This window comes from Grampus griseus (assembly GCF_964374135.1).
Source record: "Grampus griseus genome assembly, chromosome: 9".
NCBI classification, from domain to species: domain Eukaryota; kingdom Metazoa; phylum Chordata; class Mammalia; order Artiodactyla; family Delphinidae; genus Grampus; species Grampus griseus.
In genome coordinates, this window is record NC_139003.1 from 783012 (window position 1) to 801053 (window position 18042).

Genomic DNA, 18042 nt, shown 5'->3' on the forward strand with positions numbered 1-18042 from the left:
AACAAGCCGGAAGTGGCTGTACCAGCCAGTCCTCATGCTTCCCACAGGTTGCTAGTCTCCAGATTTGGGCAACTGCAGTCGTAGCACTTACTCAGCATTATCTTAGGAAACTGGACATCGTAGTTTGTTGGACTGAGGTTTAAAACGTCTTCAGAATAGGGGGTTGAAAATGGTTGTAGAATTTTAGACCCAGAGGTGGGACAGAGTCCACTTGGATGGCTCCCTCAGGGCCGGTGCTCAGGTCCCACTGCTCTAAAGGAAATGCGGCTATGACACGGGCGAGTGAGTGACAGCCACTCGCTGTTAGTAGGCTAGCGGTAAGCCACTAGTAAGTAGGGGCTACTAGCGCTTCTGTGCCAGGTGCTACGCCCATCATCCCCATTTTACAGGTGACTTAGAGGCTAAATAACTCGTCAAGGCAAAGGTCACTAAGCAGCAGAGGTGAGACCCAAGCCCGGCAGCCTTGCCCGGAGGCCAGCTCCCTCTACGTGCTCACTGCGTCCGGATAGGAAGCCTCAAAGAGGAAGCGACCGAGAGGATACCCTCCTCGCTGCTGCCCCCGCCCCCAGGCTCTGGGTGACCTGGGCACCCTCACCCGGGGCCGCGCTAAGCTCTCCCACTCTCAGAGGACCTGGGGTCACCTGTGAAAACTGAAGTTTTTTTTTTAATTATTACTTTTACAGTCTGCCGACTGAAACGTTATTTTTCCCTCTTCACCTTAATTTGGTTCAGAGCATAGAAGACCTCACGCAGACTGTTTACGCTGGTCCACTGCACGGATCACACTCAGCACTGATTGTCTGCTCTGTGTGCGGCCTGCTGCGCCCGCCCCCCGAGCTCTCCACTCGACTCTAATGAAAGGCCCTTTGAGTAGAAGGTGCATTCGCGGCAAAGAGGGTCGGTGCTCGTGGCACCGTAATGAGGCTCTCGGAGGCCGTCCCAGCCTCCAGCGCTGGGGCCCGACCAGGTGTTCAGAGACAGCCTTTCTCCACGGAAGTTCAGGCTGAACTTAAGATTGACACTTACACCCAATTTGTGCAAGACTGCTGGAGGGGCTGCTTGTTGTGGAGGCATCCCTTCTCTCCCTCTCTCTCTCTCTCTCTCTCATGAATCTTACTTTTTCTCTTCTAAAGGAAAAGCAGTTGATTTCAGCCAGCACTTGAACAAAATTATACCATTTGGATGACAACTAAAATCACATCATTTAGAGCTAAAAACAATCTTGGAGATAATGGCCAGTCTCCTCTGACAGGAGAAAACCGAGTGTCAAGAGGTCAGGTGACCTGCCCACGCTCATATGTGAGAACGGAACATAGCACCATGTCAAGCCCAGCTTCCTGCTTCAGGCTGGCTACGCGAAAATCTGTCCTGCAAGGCTGAACGCAGGTATTTTTAAAATGACAGATTTGGGAGTCTGAGCCACTGTCTTAAATTCAGTGACGGCCGCACATCTTAGCTAGATCCCCAGGTGTGTACCCACTGACTAAACACCGATTTGTGCCCCAAGGGAGGTGCATGTAGAAAACATGAACGGGCGAGATTTTAAAAGTTTATGGTCCCTGCAAGAAAGCAGCCCTGAGTCATCTCCGAGTGGGAAATTACTGTTTGTCCATGAAATTCTGACGGTGCCGTCGTCAGAGGCAGAACATGGAGACTTCTAACGTTTTTACAGCTGTCCCAGACGTGAGGAAACTGGGCCTCGTTTTGTCTAGTGGGCAAAACAAAGTGTGATGAGATCATGTCCGGGGAACGTTTACTAAATGAGTGAGGAGGCAAAGTGGGTGGAGGCTGAGGGAAAGGCCATGGATTCGACATCATCTGTAAAGCAAGAGGCCCTGGCAGCTTCACCGGCCAGAATATCACTGCAAAAAGGATTGGATGGATGGAAAAGGGATTTAAGTGGTCAGCGAAGACAGGAGCTGGAGTGAAATAAAAACCGTCAGACGAAGGAGAGAGTCCGTCGCGGGGGAAGCTACTCTGTGGAGTTACAGTACACACCAGTGCATGGCTATGTCGAAGGAAGACAGCTGTACTATAAAATAAATAGTAAGAGGAGAAATGGAGCCCTCACATGCTGCCGGCACGGTGATAGTGGTGCAGCCTCGCGGGAACACGTTTTGGCAGTTCATGCAGAGCTGGCCACTGCCCAGCACCCCACTCCCAGGCACGTGCCTGGGAGACATGAAAACAGGTCCACACAGAGACTTGTACACGAAGGTGCACAGCAGCGTTATTCACAATGGCCCCCAAATGGAAACAACCCAGATGTTCACCAGCTGAGGAATGAAGAAACCAAAATGTGCTCTGTCCTTAATAATTTTCAGTCATCAAAAGGAATTTGGCACCAACGTGCTACGACACGGATGCACCTTGGAATAATCACGCTCATCGAAAGAAGCCAGACACAAAGGCCCCACTGTGATTCTGTTTACGTGAAATGCCCCAGAATAGGCAAAGTCACGGAGAAGGAGGTAGATGAGCAGTTGCCTGGGGCCGGGGGAGGAGGAAGGGGGTGATAGAGGGTTCTGTACCAGGCGATGTTTGCACCGCTCTGCAGATCTGCTAAAAACACTGAATGGGGTGTATCTCATGGCGTGCGAACTGTATTTCAATAAAGCTGTTATGAAAAAACCACCGTGGGAGGAATGTGGACGTGGGACCCGGCCCATCGGTGAATTAAGCCGTGGCGCCTGTTTGGGGTGCGCGTTCCGGGTGCCAGGTGCTGTTTAGCGCCCGGAGGTCCAGACCCGGTGCCACTTCAGGGCCTGCCCGTCGATGGGCGCTCACCTGCTGTTTGTCCCCCGGCCCCTGCAGGGTGAGGACCCCCCGGCCGACAGCGTGCTGACCTTCATGGCCCGGACGTCCGCCCTGACCTATGCCCCCGCGTCCCGGGCCGATTTCCCCGGGGACCGCCCGCTGCGCACGCTCCGCAGGCTCCAGCCCGACGAGCTCAGCCCCAAGGTGGCCGGCGGCGCGGACAGGCAGAGTCTGGTCGCCGCACTGGGTGCCTACGCGGCCCGGAAGCCCCCCGCGCCCCCCAGGGATGGCGACCCCGCAACCCGCAAGCTCGTGCGCGCGCCCTGGCGGGAGCCCAGGGTCCTTTCGGCACCGGCGGCCCCCCAGAAATGGCCCTCGCCTCCGGACCCCAGGGACGCCCTGGGCACGGACGACGGTAAGTACCCTTTGCGTGCTTGTCGTCGGCTTGTTTCTGCCTCTCGGGCGGCTGCCCAGGCCGGGCCTCCGAGGCTCTCTCCACGCGCGCACCAGGCTCCGCCATAGAGCGGACAGAGGCCGAGGGGTGGGAGGGGCCGTCCGTCCTGGTCCTGCTCCTGGGTCGCGGGGACTCAGGCGGCCAGTGCCTGCGGCGGAGGGGCCTTCGGATCTCCTGGGGGAGGCGCCCTCCACGTTCAGTTCTCGCTGCCCCGACAGTCTCGCTATTTCATGACTTTATTGGTGGAGATGATGAGGGAATACGACTCACAGGCCAAAGCTGGCCCCGCCCAGCGTTTGGTAAATTGAATATAAACGACTTAGGAGTCCACTGCCCTTTCCTTCTGTCTCTGCCTCTCCACTCCTGTGGTCAGACTCATGCCCAGCTCCTTGGTTTATGGGTGTTTGCTGGTCCCCAGAGACCGGCCTGAAACGAACGCTGCCCCCAGTGCCGTGAGTGTACTTGGGCCCTTGAAGTGACCAGCCCTCGAGGCCGCCGCTTCGGCCCTTGATGTGAGTCACCCCTGCTGTGGTCGCCCCACGGGAGGAGGGCTGTTGGCCGGTCCTAGCCTCTGTGAGATGCCCAGGGGCCTCATCTGTTTTCTAACAGCCTTTCCCTAAGACCGTAAGATATAAAGTGCGATTTTGATGGAATATGACTCTTCCCCTATGAAGATACACAAATAATAACATGAAGCAGGTAACATTAAAAAACACCGAGTGTCCGTCCCCATTCGCGCTCCCTGTCTGTAAGTGGAGGCTTGATCGGGCCGCTCTGGTGGGGCTCTTCGGGGAACATCCTCTGAAGATGCTCTCTCCGCTCTCCAGGGACGCTTATTAGCGGCATCATTTGGTTGGCGTTTTCTCCTGGGCTACGTTGCAATGTGGGTTATCTTTTTGTATATATTGTCTTCCCAACTGCGCTGTATGCTTTAAAGAGTCATGTAAAATGTTAGTCTCAGAGCAAACAGAGAGACTTGTAGGATGAACGCCCACACATGCATTGCTGGGTTCCTCTCGCTACTTCTGTGACCCCCTCCTCCCCTACGCTGACGGATTCAATCGGACGCTGTCAGGTTTCACCTGTCACACTTCAGTATTGCACTGCCAGAGATACGACTCTTGAATAAACCTAACCAAACAGCTTTATCCCATGTTAACCTTCATACTAATGTCTTCATATCACCAAGTATCTAATCTGTGTTTAAATTTCTCACTTGTAAATTTTCTTTACAGTCGGTTCTTTGAAGGCAGTATCTGAAGACGGTCCACTGAATTGGTGGATGTACCTGTTAAGCGCCTTTTAAACTACAAAAGCTTTCTCCTCCCTTTTATTCTCTTGCATCATTTTTTTTTAAAAAATATTGTTTCAGGTGTACAACGTTTTAGTTTGACATCTGTATACACTACAGAGTGATCACCATCAAAGGTCTAATTACCATCCATCTCCATACAGCTGACCTCTTCACCCATCTTGCCCCCATCAGCCCCTTCCTCTCTGGTAATCACTAATCTGTTCCCTGTATCTATGAGGTTTTGCTTTATGTTCTTCTTTATTTTAGATTCCACATATGAGTGAAATCACACAGTATTTGTCTTTTTCTGTCCAACTTATTTCACTAGCTTAATACCCTCTAGGTCCATCCATGTTGTAGCAAATGGCAGAATTTCATTCTTTTTCATGACTGAGTAATATTCCATTGTATATATGTATGTACCACATCTTTTTTGTTTTAAGTTTTTTTTTTTGATGTGGACCTTTTTTTTTTTTTTTTTTAAGTCTTTACTGAATTTGCTACAATATTGCTTCTGTTTTATGTTTCGGTTCTTTGGCCCTGAGGCATGTGGGATCTTAGTTCCCCTACCAGGGGTCAAACCTGCGCCCCTGCCTTGGAAGGTGAAGTCTTCACCACGGGACCGCTAGGGAAGTCCCACCACATCTCCTTTATCCGTTCATCTGTTGATGGATACGTAGGATGCTTCCATATCTTGGCTATTGCAATGAACATGGGGGTGCATATATCTTTTTGAATTGGTGTTTTTGTTTTTTTTGGATAAGTACACAAGAGTGGAATTGCTGGATCATATGGTAGTTCTTATAGTTTCTGTCCCTTTGTTAAGTTCTGGCTGTGTTCATCCATGCTTCTTCTGGGTTCAGTGAGCATCTTTATGACCATTATTTTAAACTCTTTATCAGCTGAGTTGCTTTTCTCTCTTTCATTTAGTTCTTTTTCAGAGGTTTATGTTTTGTCCTTTTGATTGGAACATGTTCCTTTGTCTGCTTATTTTGCCTAATTCTCTGTGTCTGTTTCTCTGTGTTAGGTGTATCAGCCACCTCTCCCAGTCTTGAGGAGTGGCTTTTGTAGGAGACATCCTGTGGGGCTCAGAGGTGCAATCCCACTGGCCACCGGAGCCCGGGGCTCAAGGGGCGTGCCCGTGTGGGGCACCTGCCCTCCTGTTGTGGTGAGGTCAGGGTTGCGGAGGGGCGCTGGCGGGTGGGGTTATTGCCTGACTGGTCATGAGCCCTGCTGAGGTGCAGGGGTGGCAGCGCTCTCGGTAGGGGGCTAACAGGTTAGGTGGCGATTTCCACAGTGGTGCCTGCAGTGTCTCAGTCCCTGGGGAGCATCCCAAGTGGTCCCTGTTTCTCCAGCAGGTACTTCAAGATTAGTAAGTGGGTCTCCTTCCTCTGTGATGCAGGTGCCTTGCAATCAGGCACGCCTGCGTTGGTTTTGAGTCGAGTGAGTCTGCGCAAGGGCCCTTTAAGAGCGAATTTCCCATTCTCTGTAGTTCTGTGGTTTTCTTAGATGTATCTCCTGTTGGTTTTCAGAGCCAGGTGTTTTGGGGGCTCATCGCTCCTGTGCAGGATCTGGGGGTTGGAGAGCCTCCTGTGGAGCTCGAACCCCTCGCTCCTCACAGGAGAGCTTCACCCTTTGTGATCCTTGGCGGTTTGTGGATCGCCGTGGCAGTGGGTGTTCTCTTGGCGAGACCACCTCTCTGCCTTCCTGCCTGTTGATGCTGTCCTGTACTTTCCTGGTTGCACCCCAAGGAGGACGTGTACTAGTCCCTCTGTTGCACACGCCCTGTGAGCTAGGAGCTCGGAGATGTGACCAGCGTGTCCAGCGTTCAGCAAGAAGCCTTCAGGGGGACAGCGACCTTCTGTGAGGGGGACGCTGCCTCCCTGTGTCTCGTTAGCGTCCAGCAGCCCCGGCCACGTAACCTTTCTGGCACGTTTCACCTTGACTGTTTGGAAAGTGCTCGATCCCCCAACAAGAGGAGCTCACCTCACCCTACCCCACCTCGAGGGAAGCCCTCGCAGGGCTGTACTTTTCTCTGGAGCGTGTCTCACAGTCTGACTCACGCGTTTGCACGTATTGGATAAATGTTTGTCTCCGCTTGTAGACCGTCAGCTTACGGAAGCCAGCAAACCGTGCTGCTTTTCTCACATTTGCACCCGGGACTCAGCATGTGCCTTGCAGGGTGTTTGCTGAGTGGGTGAATGGTATCATTTGCTCTTCACGTCAACCGTGAAAGATGGTGTTATTGTCAGCCTCGTTTTCCTGATGAGGAACCTGCAGCTTGAGATAGCAGGTGATAGCGTTTGTCCCAAAGTCAGGTCACTTAAGGCAAAGTGGATGGAAGCCTTTAAGAACCGTCTAAAATGCAGATTTAAACACAATTTGCTTTATTTCTTGGGCTTATTGGTCCCGGACTCTAATGTTTTAAATGCCATTCGGCTCCAAAGTCTAGCTTTCTCTGACTGTTCATTGTGTGCAAAGTTGTGTGCTGAGCCTTTAGGGTGAGCAGAGGAGTAGAGAAGGGTCACCTGGGGGCAGGGGTGTCAGCCAGGGCTGGAAGGAGGAAGGGCTCTCTTCTTACATAGTGAAAAAGGACAAGGCAAGAAAAGACCAGCCTTCCTCTAAAGCCCCAGAGCTTCCCGGGGTTACCTGTCCGGACCAGTCCCAGGCAGGCCATTCCACACCACTCGCCCCTGGAAAACTGCCCCTGCCGTTCGGTCTAATATCCTTCAGAACCCCGGGGAGCGTTCAGGTAGATTCAGTGGGCCACGAGCACAGGATCCCTAGGAAGGCGCAAGACACAGCAGCCCTGTCCTCAAAACCCAGTTTCACCTTGAAAGCACCAGCGAGAAAGTCAGAAGGGAGGCCCAGAGGGCCAGGGTGTGTGACCTCCCGGGGGGCGCAGCTCTGGAGAGCTGGCTGTGCCGGGCACCCAGCGGGTGTAGTGCGGAAGACAGAGACGTGGGTGACGCAGATAGTGGCTGCCCTTCTGCAGGACAGTCGAGACCAATATGTAGCCCTCAGGGCTCATGAAAACCCACCCATCCCTGCTCCCGAATCAGTAAATCAGGCCACTGGCTTCATGTGCATGGCAAATGTTCATTTGGTAAAAACTTAGAAAGGAGACCCTCTTCCTTCATTTATTCATTATTTACACCGTGTCGCCTTTGAAAAAGCTTTAATTCACATAAAATTAAAAGACCAGTGGGCAGTAGGATAATGGCAAGGGCAAACGGCAAAGTGTGAAGTGTGGGATTCAGACACGGCTGGTCCAGCTTCTCCTGTTTAGGACACGGTGTCTTGGGTTGTGGCCCAGCTGGCAATGCCCCTCGTTAGAGTGTTGTTCTGTATTCTGTGATCAGTTCTCTATGGAAACCGGAATGGGTAAAGGATTATTTGTTGTGCTTTTTATCAGTTGTAGAAGTAGTAAATGGTTACCATGCAATACCAGAATAATAAGACACCCTGGATCTCATCACCGCCAGGCAGGTGTTGTGAGCGCTGGTGTGCCTTTTGGTGCTCCGTGTGCGTTTGTGAGGCCTGGCACCGCACGGCTGACCCGGGTGTGGCCGTGCGCAGCTGCTGCTTCTCCTCTGCACGTCCCTGCAGTGCATTCGCCAGGGCTCGTTCTTCCTCCATCGCTGGGTTAAAATTCAGGCAAGTCCCATGAACTCCAGTCACTCTTAGGTAATAAAAAGTGCGAGGCCACTTTTGTATTTAAAGTTTTAAAAATTGTGGCAAATACACATTGGTTTGGCTCTGATCATAGACTGAGTTCCTGTCTGCAGAACTGCAGCATGAAGCGTGCACACCTGGGCATCTCCCATCCAACCTTTGCTGCGGGGAGGGAGCTCGGCAGTTCTCACATTCAAAGGGTGTTTCCGTGAATGGGATCCAGATGCCTTGCTGATTCAGCCCATTTAGTTAATGTAGACGGATTTCAGGGGCTGCCCCGGAAGCCCTTCCTGGGAAGTTTCCTCCTGTGGGGTCTGCATTTGCCACCCAGCCCGTGTCTAGGCTACTCCCCTGAGTGTGATCGTGGTGAGGATGAGGGTGATGAGAGTGGTAATGGTGATGGTGGTGATGGTGGTGATTATGGTGGTGATGTGTGCGTTCGTATGTGCCTAAACTGTGTACTTTCATGTACACGTGGTGGTAAAGGCACTTAGGAGCAGAAACTGTTGTGTATGATCACATCCTCTTTGTGGAAGCAGATTTGTGTGAGGTTAACTGCACACCATTGCTTATTCTCTAAAGCTTGTAGCATTTGTCTGGGGGACCCTATTAAGACATATAATTTCTGTAGGTCAGGCCTGCAGCAGTTGTTCATGGGAGCTGATCTCCTACTCCAGGCCTTACATATTTGATGTCCTGACATTTCATGTAATTGCTCTGCTAGAGCCCACTTGGCACATTGAAAGCTACTTAAAATGTCATTATAAGCCGGCCGGATCTCGGAATTACATGGTGCGGCAGCCGGAACAGAGCGTCTCACTTTGATGCATGTGGTATTTGATTGTGCTCTGCGCCACGGTCCCTCCAGTCCACCAGGGCTGGCTACACTCTTTAAAGAGGATTTCCTCATTTCTCCTCATCTTCAGAGGACTGACAGTGGGCGCCTCTGAGCTGACTCACTGTGGTCAACCGCACTTACGCGGGAGATGATCGCTGACACGAGTTAATTGCTCTCCTCCTAAGTGGTCAGCCGCTTAGCATCTACCATTGTATACCTATGGGTTTTTTAGTTATTTTTCACTAATGGTAATCTGAAAAGTTTCTTTTTTGGATGAGAGGAGACAGTTTTAGGAATTATATTTTATTATACCATTTTGAAGATGGATGTGTCGTCTTATAGTTAGAGAGGCCCACGGAAAGTCTCTCCCGTTCTCTGGTCTTTATCTTAAAGAACGTGAGTGTTTTCACGCTGCAGGTCTGTTTCTGCTCTTCCCTCCAAATAAGGAGAATAGAGCCGAGGGAAGTTAAGGGAAAGGACATGAGGTAACTGTAGGGAGGGTTTCTCTGAGTTATTAAATGTCAGCACAGATTATTGGAGGAGGGGCACAATTTCCCCTTAGCTATTTGGTTATTAGACGTGGTAGACAGTCTAAACATTTGATTTCGCTTTCTCAATAACCCCTTCAAGTGGGAGTTACTGACCCATCTACACAGACAGACCCCGAGACTGGAGCCTGGGTGTGGCTGGCTGCAGAGCACACTTTGTCCAGATCGTGACCCCCTGTTTGTGGTGGGTCTTTTAGGATTTCTGACTTGCCCTGTGTTTGACCAACATCCTTCCTGCCCTGGGTTGCACAAAACAAAACATCGCCCTGTGGGATGCTTTGAGGGGCTGCCGAGAGCCTCCACCCCTTCCCAGGCTCCCCCAACGTTGGGAGCTGACCTCACACAGCTCCTCCAGCTTTGTTGTCTGTTGTCACCCACCTGGGCTCTGTTCCGTCCCCTGAACCTCACATCCGGTCCATCTGGACCTGCCATAGAAACACATAGGCTCCCGCCAGCTCTGCCTGCTGCACCGCCATCCCCAGCTGGGTTCCTGCAGGAGCCGCCTCCGGCCTCCCGGCTCTGACCTTGTCTCAAGCCTGCAGACCTCTTAAAATTGTAAACCAGATGACGACTCACTGCTCAAAACCCAGCAAGGGCTTCTCATCCCACTCAGCAAAAATCCAGGTCCTTTTCATGGTCTGAGACCCTGTAAAGTGCCCCCGACTTTCACGCCCCGCTTGTTGCTCCAGGTCACCCACTCTGGCCGCCTTCCTTCCTTCCAGTGCTCCTGCCCCAGGGCCTTTGCGCTTGCTGTGTCCTCTGCCCGCAGAGCGTTTCCTTAAGATAGTCCCTGGGCTCAGGACTTCCCTTCTTTGGGCCTCTGAGCTTTTCTCCGACAATCCTGTCTAACGCAGCATCGTCCCTCCCCACTGCCCCATCCTCCACGCTCTGCATTATTGTTCCCACAGCCCCGTCACCACCAGACATTGTATGTGTTTGTTTTTAATTGTTTATTTTGTTTCTTCTACTATAGATGAACGTTCCGTGGAAGCAAGTGCTTTGCTAACTGCATTATTCCTGCACCTTGACAGGTAGCTGAGCACAGAAAACGTGCAGCGAACATTTGTGGAAGGAAGGAAAGAACGAAGGGCGGGAGGAGAGTTCCTGCTCTTGAGCTCTGCCGTTTAGGTTTGAGACCCTCTGGGAGGCCTGAATCCCTCACTGATTATCCACCTCCCTCATGACCTGGAATGTGTGTCTCCCACCCAGGCAGCCTGAGAGCAGCTGGGGGGAGGGGCGTGTGTGGGCAAAAGGTCACAGGGCGGCGACAGGCCCTGGCCCCCTGCACAGAGGACAGCACCAGGGCGTCAGCAGATGCGGACCCGGCCGCCCACAGGCCAGGCCGTGCCCAGGAGAGTCCGCCTGCTTCAGCCACAGTTCGGTCCGCGGCGACTTGCTACCCAGGGTCTGAACTGTCACCCTGACACCCGTGTGCCCCCATTCGCATGACGGTTCTAGCGCAGTAGTCCCACTGGTCCTGTTCCTAAATCTGGAATCGGAGAGAAAGTGGACTCTTAGAAGGACATGTTCTGGACCCCTTGAAACCGGCCAACAGTGCGACTCAGGGGCTTAACCGCGAGGTGGTGAAACATCCTCACGGGGCCCAGTCGGGGCAGGGAGTCCACCTTGGACCCTTGTTAGGAGGGACACAGCTCTGTGTTGAGGATGGCCCGGCGGAGAACAGGAGCAGATCCTCGGTGAACCAAGGCCCTGGGGAGTGGAGCGTTCTCCCAGCTGAATTTCCTGGTTAAGTTTGCGTTCCGCAGAAACACATTTTGGATTCAACACTTGTTAAAAAACGTCTCGTAAACGTACTGATCCATTTCCTTTGCCTTGGTCGGTGTCCTGGGACGCCATGGTGGGTCCTGCCGTGCTGTGGCCCCTGGCAGGGACCACGCCTGCAGGGGCCAAGCCTCGGCCTCTAGTTTCAGGTCATTGCGTTTCCTCGCCTTTTAGGCCATGGCTGCGACAGTACAGACCCCTGAAAGTTGATGTGTCTATAATGCTAGAGGCTTAATAAACAGCTAGGTGTTGTTTCTCTTACTGTTTACTCTACCTTAGTTTTTCTCTTTTCTACGAAGCAACCTGTGCCCTTTGTCGTCCCAGAGAAGCAGGAATTCTGACGCTGTGTGGGGTCGGGGTCCCTCAAGCCTTCAGCCTCCTGCCCTGGTCTGGGTCAGGCTTGCTTCTCTGTTTTTACAATGTTTCTGTTTATGAGGAAGTGAGAAATATTTTTCCAGGTTCACTGCTGGAAGGCAAGCGTTTGGTCCCTAAACGTGTCTACGGGGCTGTGGGGGGAGGGATGCAGGGGGAGGTGGGGATGCAGGGGGGCAGTGCCCTCCCCAGGGGCTCAGGTCGGGGTCAAGGACCACGGAGGCAGCAGCCACAGGGAAGTCATCCGTCTGCATTTCCTTCCACGGGAAGCTGTTTCAAAGTGCAGGTTCTATTACCGTTCAGGTGTGGTGAGACCAACAGATCAGGAGAGGGTTATCGTGAAAAAGGTTGTTTCCCAGAGGCGGGGGCCACCCGGGGAAGCACCAGGCTGGTGACGGGGCAGAGGGAGGGGAGCTGTAGGCAGGGCCTTTCTGTGGGTTTGCAGGAAGGAGCAGGCGAGGCAGCACCGGCTGGTGTGAATAACGTCAGCGGCTCTGGGGCAGAGGGGCAGCCCCTAGTTGTTGGGACCCGGGCCCGGGGTGCGCAGGGCAGGGGGCCAGTCGCCTGGGGGCGGGGCGGGGCTCTGGGTTGGTTGGTTGGCATTTGGAAGCCGCATCTGCTGTCTGTACATGTGGGCGGCCCCGGGAACGTCAGTCTCTCCGGGACCGGCGAGGCCCAGAGCTCAGAGCCTCAGGAGCTCCTGGTTGACACGGAATCAAGGCCGGGGCTGTCACCACCCTGCAGCAAACCTTGTGGGGGACTCCGGGCCACCCCACTGCTCTCCAGCCAGCAGAGCTTTTCCTAGCATCTCCTGCACTGCAGGTCCAGGGTGAGGGACCATCGTAACTCTTTTCTTTTCAATAATATGAAAATGTCTTTCTTCCACTCTCACGTCTGAAGGATATTTTCGCTGTGTAATCTAGACTTCTGAATTAGACACCTTTTCTTTTAGTGGTTCAGATGCATCCTCACATGTAAATGATCCAGTGTGTACTTGTGTATCATGTCACGTATGTCGTGCTTACAGGGCGCTGGGTGTGTCCTGGGGCACCTCGGTTCTCTGTGCGGCCTTGTGAGCTCGGCTGGGAGCGGCCGTCGTGTGGCTCTCCGAGTGCCTCGAATCTCTGAGTTAATGCTCTTCACCGATCTCAGGGCACTTGTGGAGGTTCTTTTCTTTTCTTTGTCCCCTTCTCTCTCCTTTCCCTCTCAGACCCAGTCACACTTGTGGCGCCTGGAGCTGTGCCGCGTTGCCAAGGTGTGGCCAGTCCTTTCTCCCTGTTCCACGGATGAGAATCGTTGCCATTGTTTGTCCTCAAATTCACCAGCTCTTTGTTCTCCATCATCCAATCTGCGGTTAAGCCCATCCAGGGAGCTTTTAAATTTCAAATACTGAACTCTTCACTTGCAGAATTCCATTTGGCCCTTTTTTGCTCCCGTCCCTCTGCTGCGCTCACCGTTGCCACCCATCTGCATCCTCGTGTCCTTGTTCTAACGCTGTCCCTTGTCTCGGTTTGTCTGTTTCGTGTGTGCCGTCTAGGGGCACGTGTTCAGGCTCTGCTGAAGGACCTGCAGGAGCGCCCGGGCAGCGTGGAGGGTCTGAGCGCCCTCGATGTGGCCGAGGCAGCCCGTGCGATAGCGAGCGCGATGCCAGGCGGGCGCGCGGAAGGGGAGCAGGACGGCGCCGGGAGAGGCGGCGGAGGGCCGAGAGGCCAGGCGGGCCGCTCGGGGGCCGTGCGCCACAGAGACGGCGTGCCAGGTGAGTGCCTCCCGGCCGCTCGCCGCGTGTGCGCGTGGTGCGCTGGGCTGCATTCTTTCTGCTGCGAGGTGGAATTCATGTTAACGATTTGTGTCTGTCTGAACTTTTGCCTCTGAAAGCCTCCTCCGCAGGCTGAGCCTTCCAGAGCACGTACGCTGAAGGGCGAATTGCTCTGTGGAGGAGGGGGCTGTGATGCCTCCGGGTGAGGTTCCGGGTGAGCAAAAACAGGAGAGAAAGAGGTTTTGTCCGGACTGTGTGAGCGAGTACAACATGGAGGCAAACATTTGAATAATAAAGTGAAAGAGATTCATTCAGATGTCTGCTTGAGGCCACACCAGCCTCTGGGGCTGCTCCAGGGAGAAAGCAGAGATCCCCACCCCCTGGCACACGCCCACTGGCGCACACTGACACACACACACACAGACACGCTCACACCCCGGCACATGCACAGTCACACACACACACAGAGACACGCTCACACCCCGGCGCATGCACGCTCACACACACACACACACACACACAGAGATACACTCACACCCCGGCACATGCACTCACACACACACACACACAGACACACTCACACACAGAGACACACTCACACCCCGGCACATGCACACTCACACACACTCACACACACTCACACCCCGGTGCACGCACACTCACACACACAGACACGCTCACACTCTAGTGCATGCACACTCACACCCCGGCCCATGCACTCACACACACACACACACACAGAGACACACTCACACACAGAGACACACTCACACCCCGGCACATGCACACTCACACACACTCACACACACACCCCGGTGCATGCACACTCACACACACAGACACGCTCACACTCTAGTGCATGCACACTCACACCCCAGCACATGCACACTCACACACATCCCAACATTCACACTCACACACGCTCACACACCCCAACCCACTCACATACATGCACCCACTAACAGCCGCCAGGGAGCCTTGTGCGAGGGCCGAGCAGGGCAGGCCCCGTCTCCCCGCCTGACCGCTTCTCAGAGTTGCGGAAGCTATAAAGCATGTAACGCAGTGCGCTGCACACAGTAGGCACCCAGGAACATGCCAGGCGCAAGGTGCATGTCTCTCCCTCCTCTGTGGGCTGGGACGACGCTTGCCTGGAAGCTGGAAGCGTGGCTTGACCGATGCAGGAAAAGATGCTGGGCTGCTACTCGGACGAGATGGTCCCTGTCCGGGGCTGGGAGGGTCTGCAGGAGCACAGGAGCCACACACCGACTCCTGCGTGTGTCTTCAGAGGAGTGGCCACCACAGGAAAGTACCCAGTCTGGAGGCGTCTCAGCATGAGGTGTGTGGGCCGACACTTCACTTTCCTTTCTGTAACTGCGCGCTGCGCCTGGCCCAGCGGCTCTTTCTGCTCTGAGCTACCTGAGGATAATACGTGGCTCCCTGGAACTGGCATCGTGACTGACTGACTGACTTCGTGTCTGAGTTAGTGTGTCAGCCCTCCTCTGTCGTGGACTTTACGGAGCGCCACCTCTGTACTGTAAGCGGAGGTTTTCGTTGTCGTGGGAATGAGGCCAGTTTCACTGTGCCTGACCTACTCGGTGGTCACCCTGTATGTCCTGTGACCTTTGTGCTGACATGCTGGACCGGGATTTTTTTTTCTCATCTTTATTGGAGTATAATTGCTTTACAATGGTGTGTTAGTTTCTGCTTTATAACAAAGTGAATCAGTTATACATATACATATGTTCCCATATCTCTTCCCTCTTGGCGTCTCCCTCCCTCCCACCCTCCCATTCCCAACCCTCCAGGCGGTCACAAAGCACCGAGCTGATCTCCCTGTGCTATGCTGCTGCTTCCCACTAGCTATCTGCCTTACCTTTGCTAGTGTATATATGTTGGGCCAGGATTTTGATGAGCTCGTGTCTTTCACAGATAACAGAGTGCGAGACGGCGGTGCAGGATTTTACCAGGAGGTAAGATGGGGCGTGTTCGGGTCCTGTGAAACCCAGAGTCGCGTTAGTTCTCTTGTCCATAGTTTGGGAACGTACGTGAAATACAAAAAAAATTTTTTCCAGAAAAAGATAGAAAAACCCTCATAATCTCAAATTAATATTCCTCAGAACCACCCCCCCATCCACCCAGGGAAACGGGAGGACAACACCGCCTGATAAGACTTCACACCCACTCTGTGTCGTTGAGGTCGTCCCGCGTGTCCTGGTTTCTGAGGTTCATTTAACAGACGTTCACAGGCTCTGGATCATGTACACCCATGGCGCTGTCCATGGTGGAGCCACCAGCCATATGTGGCTGCTTGAACTTAAACCCGTTAAAATTAAGTCCATAAGACATCAGTTCCCCAGCTGTGCCAGCCACACGTCCCATGCTCCCTAGTAACTGTGGGGGGTGGGGAGACCACTGCTCCTCTGTCGTTGCCAAGGGGCCCCTCGACAGTGTGCTGGTCCAGAGGGGTCTGGGACAGGCTGACGCGTGTGCAGGTGTGCGCACACGTCCACCCACGGAGCGCTTTGTTGGTTTTCCCTGTTGGAGAACTTTTGCTCATTTGTATTAGTCTTAAGGATGCAGAAAGTCAATTCATAAGCAATGGCAGTGATGTGGTTCTACGAAACTCTATTTTGTGGGTGGAAAAGAAGAATTTCTGGTTAGTACTTCTCTTGTCAGATTATGTTAGTGGTTCCTGGTTCAGTGCCTGTTAGCACGTGGTGAAGAAAACACCAACAATTCTTTGAAATGTCCATCAGAAATAAAAAGTGGAGGGTTCGGCTGTCCGAGTTGCGGAGGGAGCCATGGGGTCTAGGGACACGTTTCTAATTTGGGACGCAGAGGGAGAGGCCAGCAGAGCTTGGGCTCTCCAGACGACATGCATTCGGCCGGACGCCGAATTTGCCCCGTGTGGCCCACTCCAGCCCCAGGCTCACATACGCCAGTGCCCGCTCCCCCGAGAGTCTGGTGCTGATGCCTCTCTGTGACTTGGGGCACATTCTTAGGCTGGTTTCCTTTCTGCCAGGTCAGCCGTTTGGGCGTCAAACTCGGGGACCTCCTGCAGGGTCCTGGGTCTCCATTCCTGCCTGGAGCCCCCCATCTTGCCGGGTCTTTCAAGACGGAGATCAAGAAATCGGAGGACCCTGAGGCCTCCCCGTCTTCAGAGGAGGATCGCGTTGGGGTGGAGAACATAAAGAGTCAGACCTACTCCAAGGAGCTACTGCAAAGGCCGCTGCACCCGGAGCCGGAGCCGGGCGGACTTGGGGCATCGCAGCTCCGGGCTCCGGCGGCCCCGCAGGAGGACCAGCGCCCCGGCGCCGGGGCCCGGGGACCCCCCGGCCAAGGCCTGCGGCTGGAAGTCCAACCTCCCCAGGAGGAGTACGGCTACATTGTGACGGAAAACGAGTGAGTGGGAGCTTTTCATCTCTCCGTGGGTGAGATCCTGGCCCTGCGCAGGCTGGGGAAACGCTTTCATATTTTTCCCCATCTTCACCTGGAGGTGGAGGGTGGGCATCCCTGGTCTTGCAGGTGTGGGAGGGGAGCCAGGAACCAGCCGTCCCCCTGACCCCGTGTTCTGGACCGGGAACCCGAGCTTCAGGGTGATTCTCCACCAAATAAACCCCAAACAAAGCCCTGCCTGGCTCCTTGGTCCTGGCGCCATCACCTGCAGCTCAGGCCACAGAGTGCCTGTTGGAGCTGGAGCCGGGGTGTCTCAGGCAGGATGGGCGGTGCAAGGGGCGCCCCGGGCAGCCCACATTGGCTAGAACTCCAGAAGCTTCAAGTCGTCCGTATACTAGGGTATGAGTCACTCTTCCGAGGGAAAAACGTGCCGCCCACCATGGAGTGTTCTGTCCTCTCCTTAATTTTGTGCTGAGCGCAACAAGGGACAGAATCAATGTCACGTGCCCAGCAAGTGACAGGTGGTCGGCCTTGTTCTTCAGGTCATCTCACTAACGAACCTGACGTTTGACGCTTCGTAACGGTGCGTTTCCTTCAAGGAATGGAAGTGGGGATTCCAAGGGAAAACACGTGTGTCTGGCTGCATGCACAGGCGTGCGTGTGTGTGCAGGTGTGCGCTGGTGCGTGTGCAGGTGTGCGCACACGTCCACCCGCGGTTTTGCTTCTGCGTCATCCTGTGCCTCTGGTCAGGCGTCGAGTGTGCTTCAGTGGTTACTCCCCGTGGGGAGGGGCTCCGTCAGCGGGAACCGTCTCTCCTGCTGACTCCGCGGCCTCTGCGCTCTCGCCTCCGCGCGCGTTCACCGTCGCTGCACCGCACACGGCAAACCCAGACCCTGTGTCAAGGCCCCGTGAAGCTGAAGGTGGTGTCTCGCCTGGGTTTGGAGGCTTCTGCAGCACTGACGCCTCGTTTCTCCAGCCTTTTCATGAAGATGCGCCTGCCCGTTCCAGCCTCCACACCTCCGGGCCGTGTTCCTCGCACCCTGTCTGCCTTGAGCCCCTTTGCTCAGAACTGGAACTCCCGCTGGGTGTGTCAGAGTCACACGTGACCCAGCGCGCACGGGGGCCTGGATGGTGCTGTTGCGTCAGACCCTTCCAGCAGCCTGCTGCCCG

General features: G+C 54.1%; 1 protein-coding gene across 1 annotated transcript in view; it reads left to right on the forward strand.

The window, feature by feature from the left end:
* PTPRN2 (protein tyrosine phosphatase receptor type N2) overlaps positions 1–18042 on the forward strand; it is a gene marked incomplete at its 5' end in the record, with an annotated part of 671781 nt that overhangs the window by 232391 nt on the left and 421348 nt on the right. Inside the window, 4 exons of the mRNA XM_082661426.1 lie at positions 2815–3172; positions 13258–13476; positions 15406–15446; positions 16499–16878. Coding sequence (XP_082517552.1) covers positions 2815–3172; positions 13258–13476; positions 15406–15446; positions 16499–16878 — 998 coding nt within the window. The remainder of the gene's footprint in view (positions 1–2814; positions 3173–13257; positions 13477–15405; positions 15447–16498; positions 16879–18042) is intronic.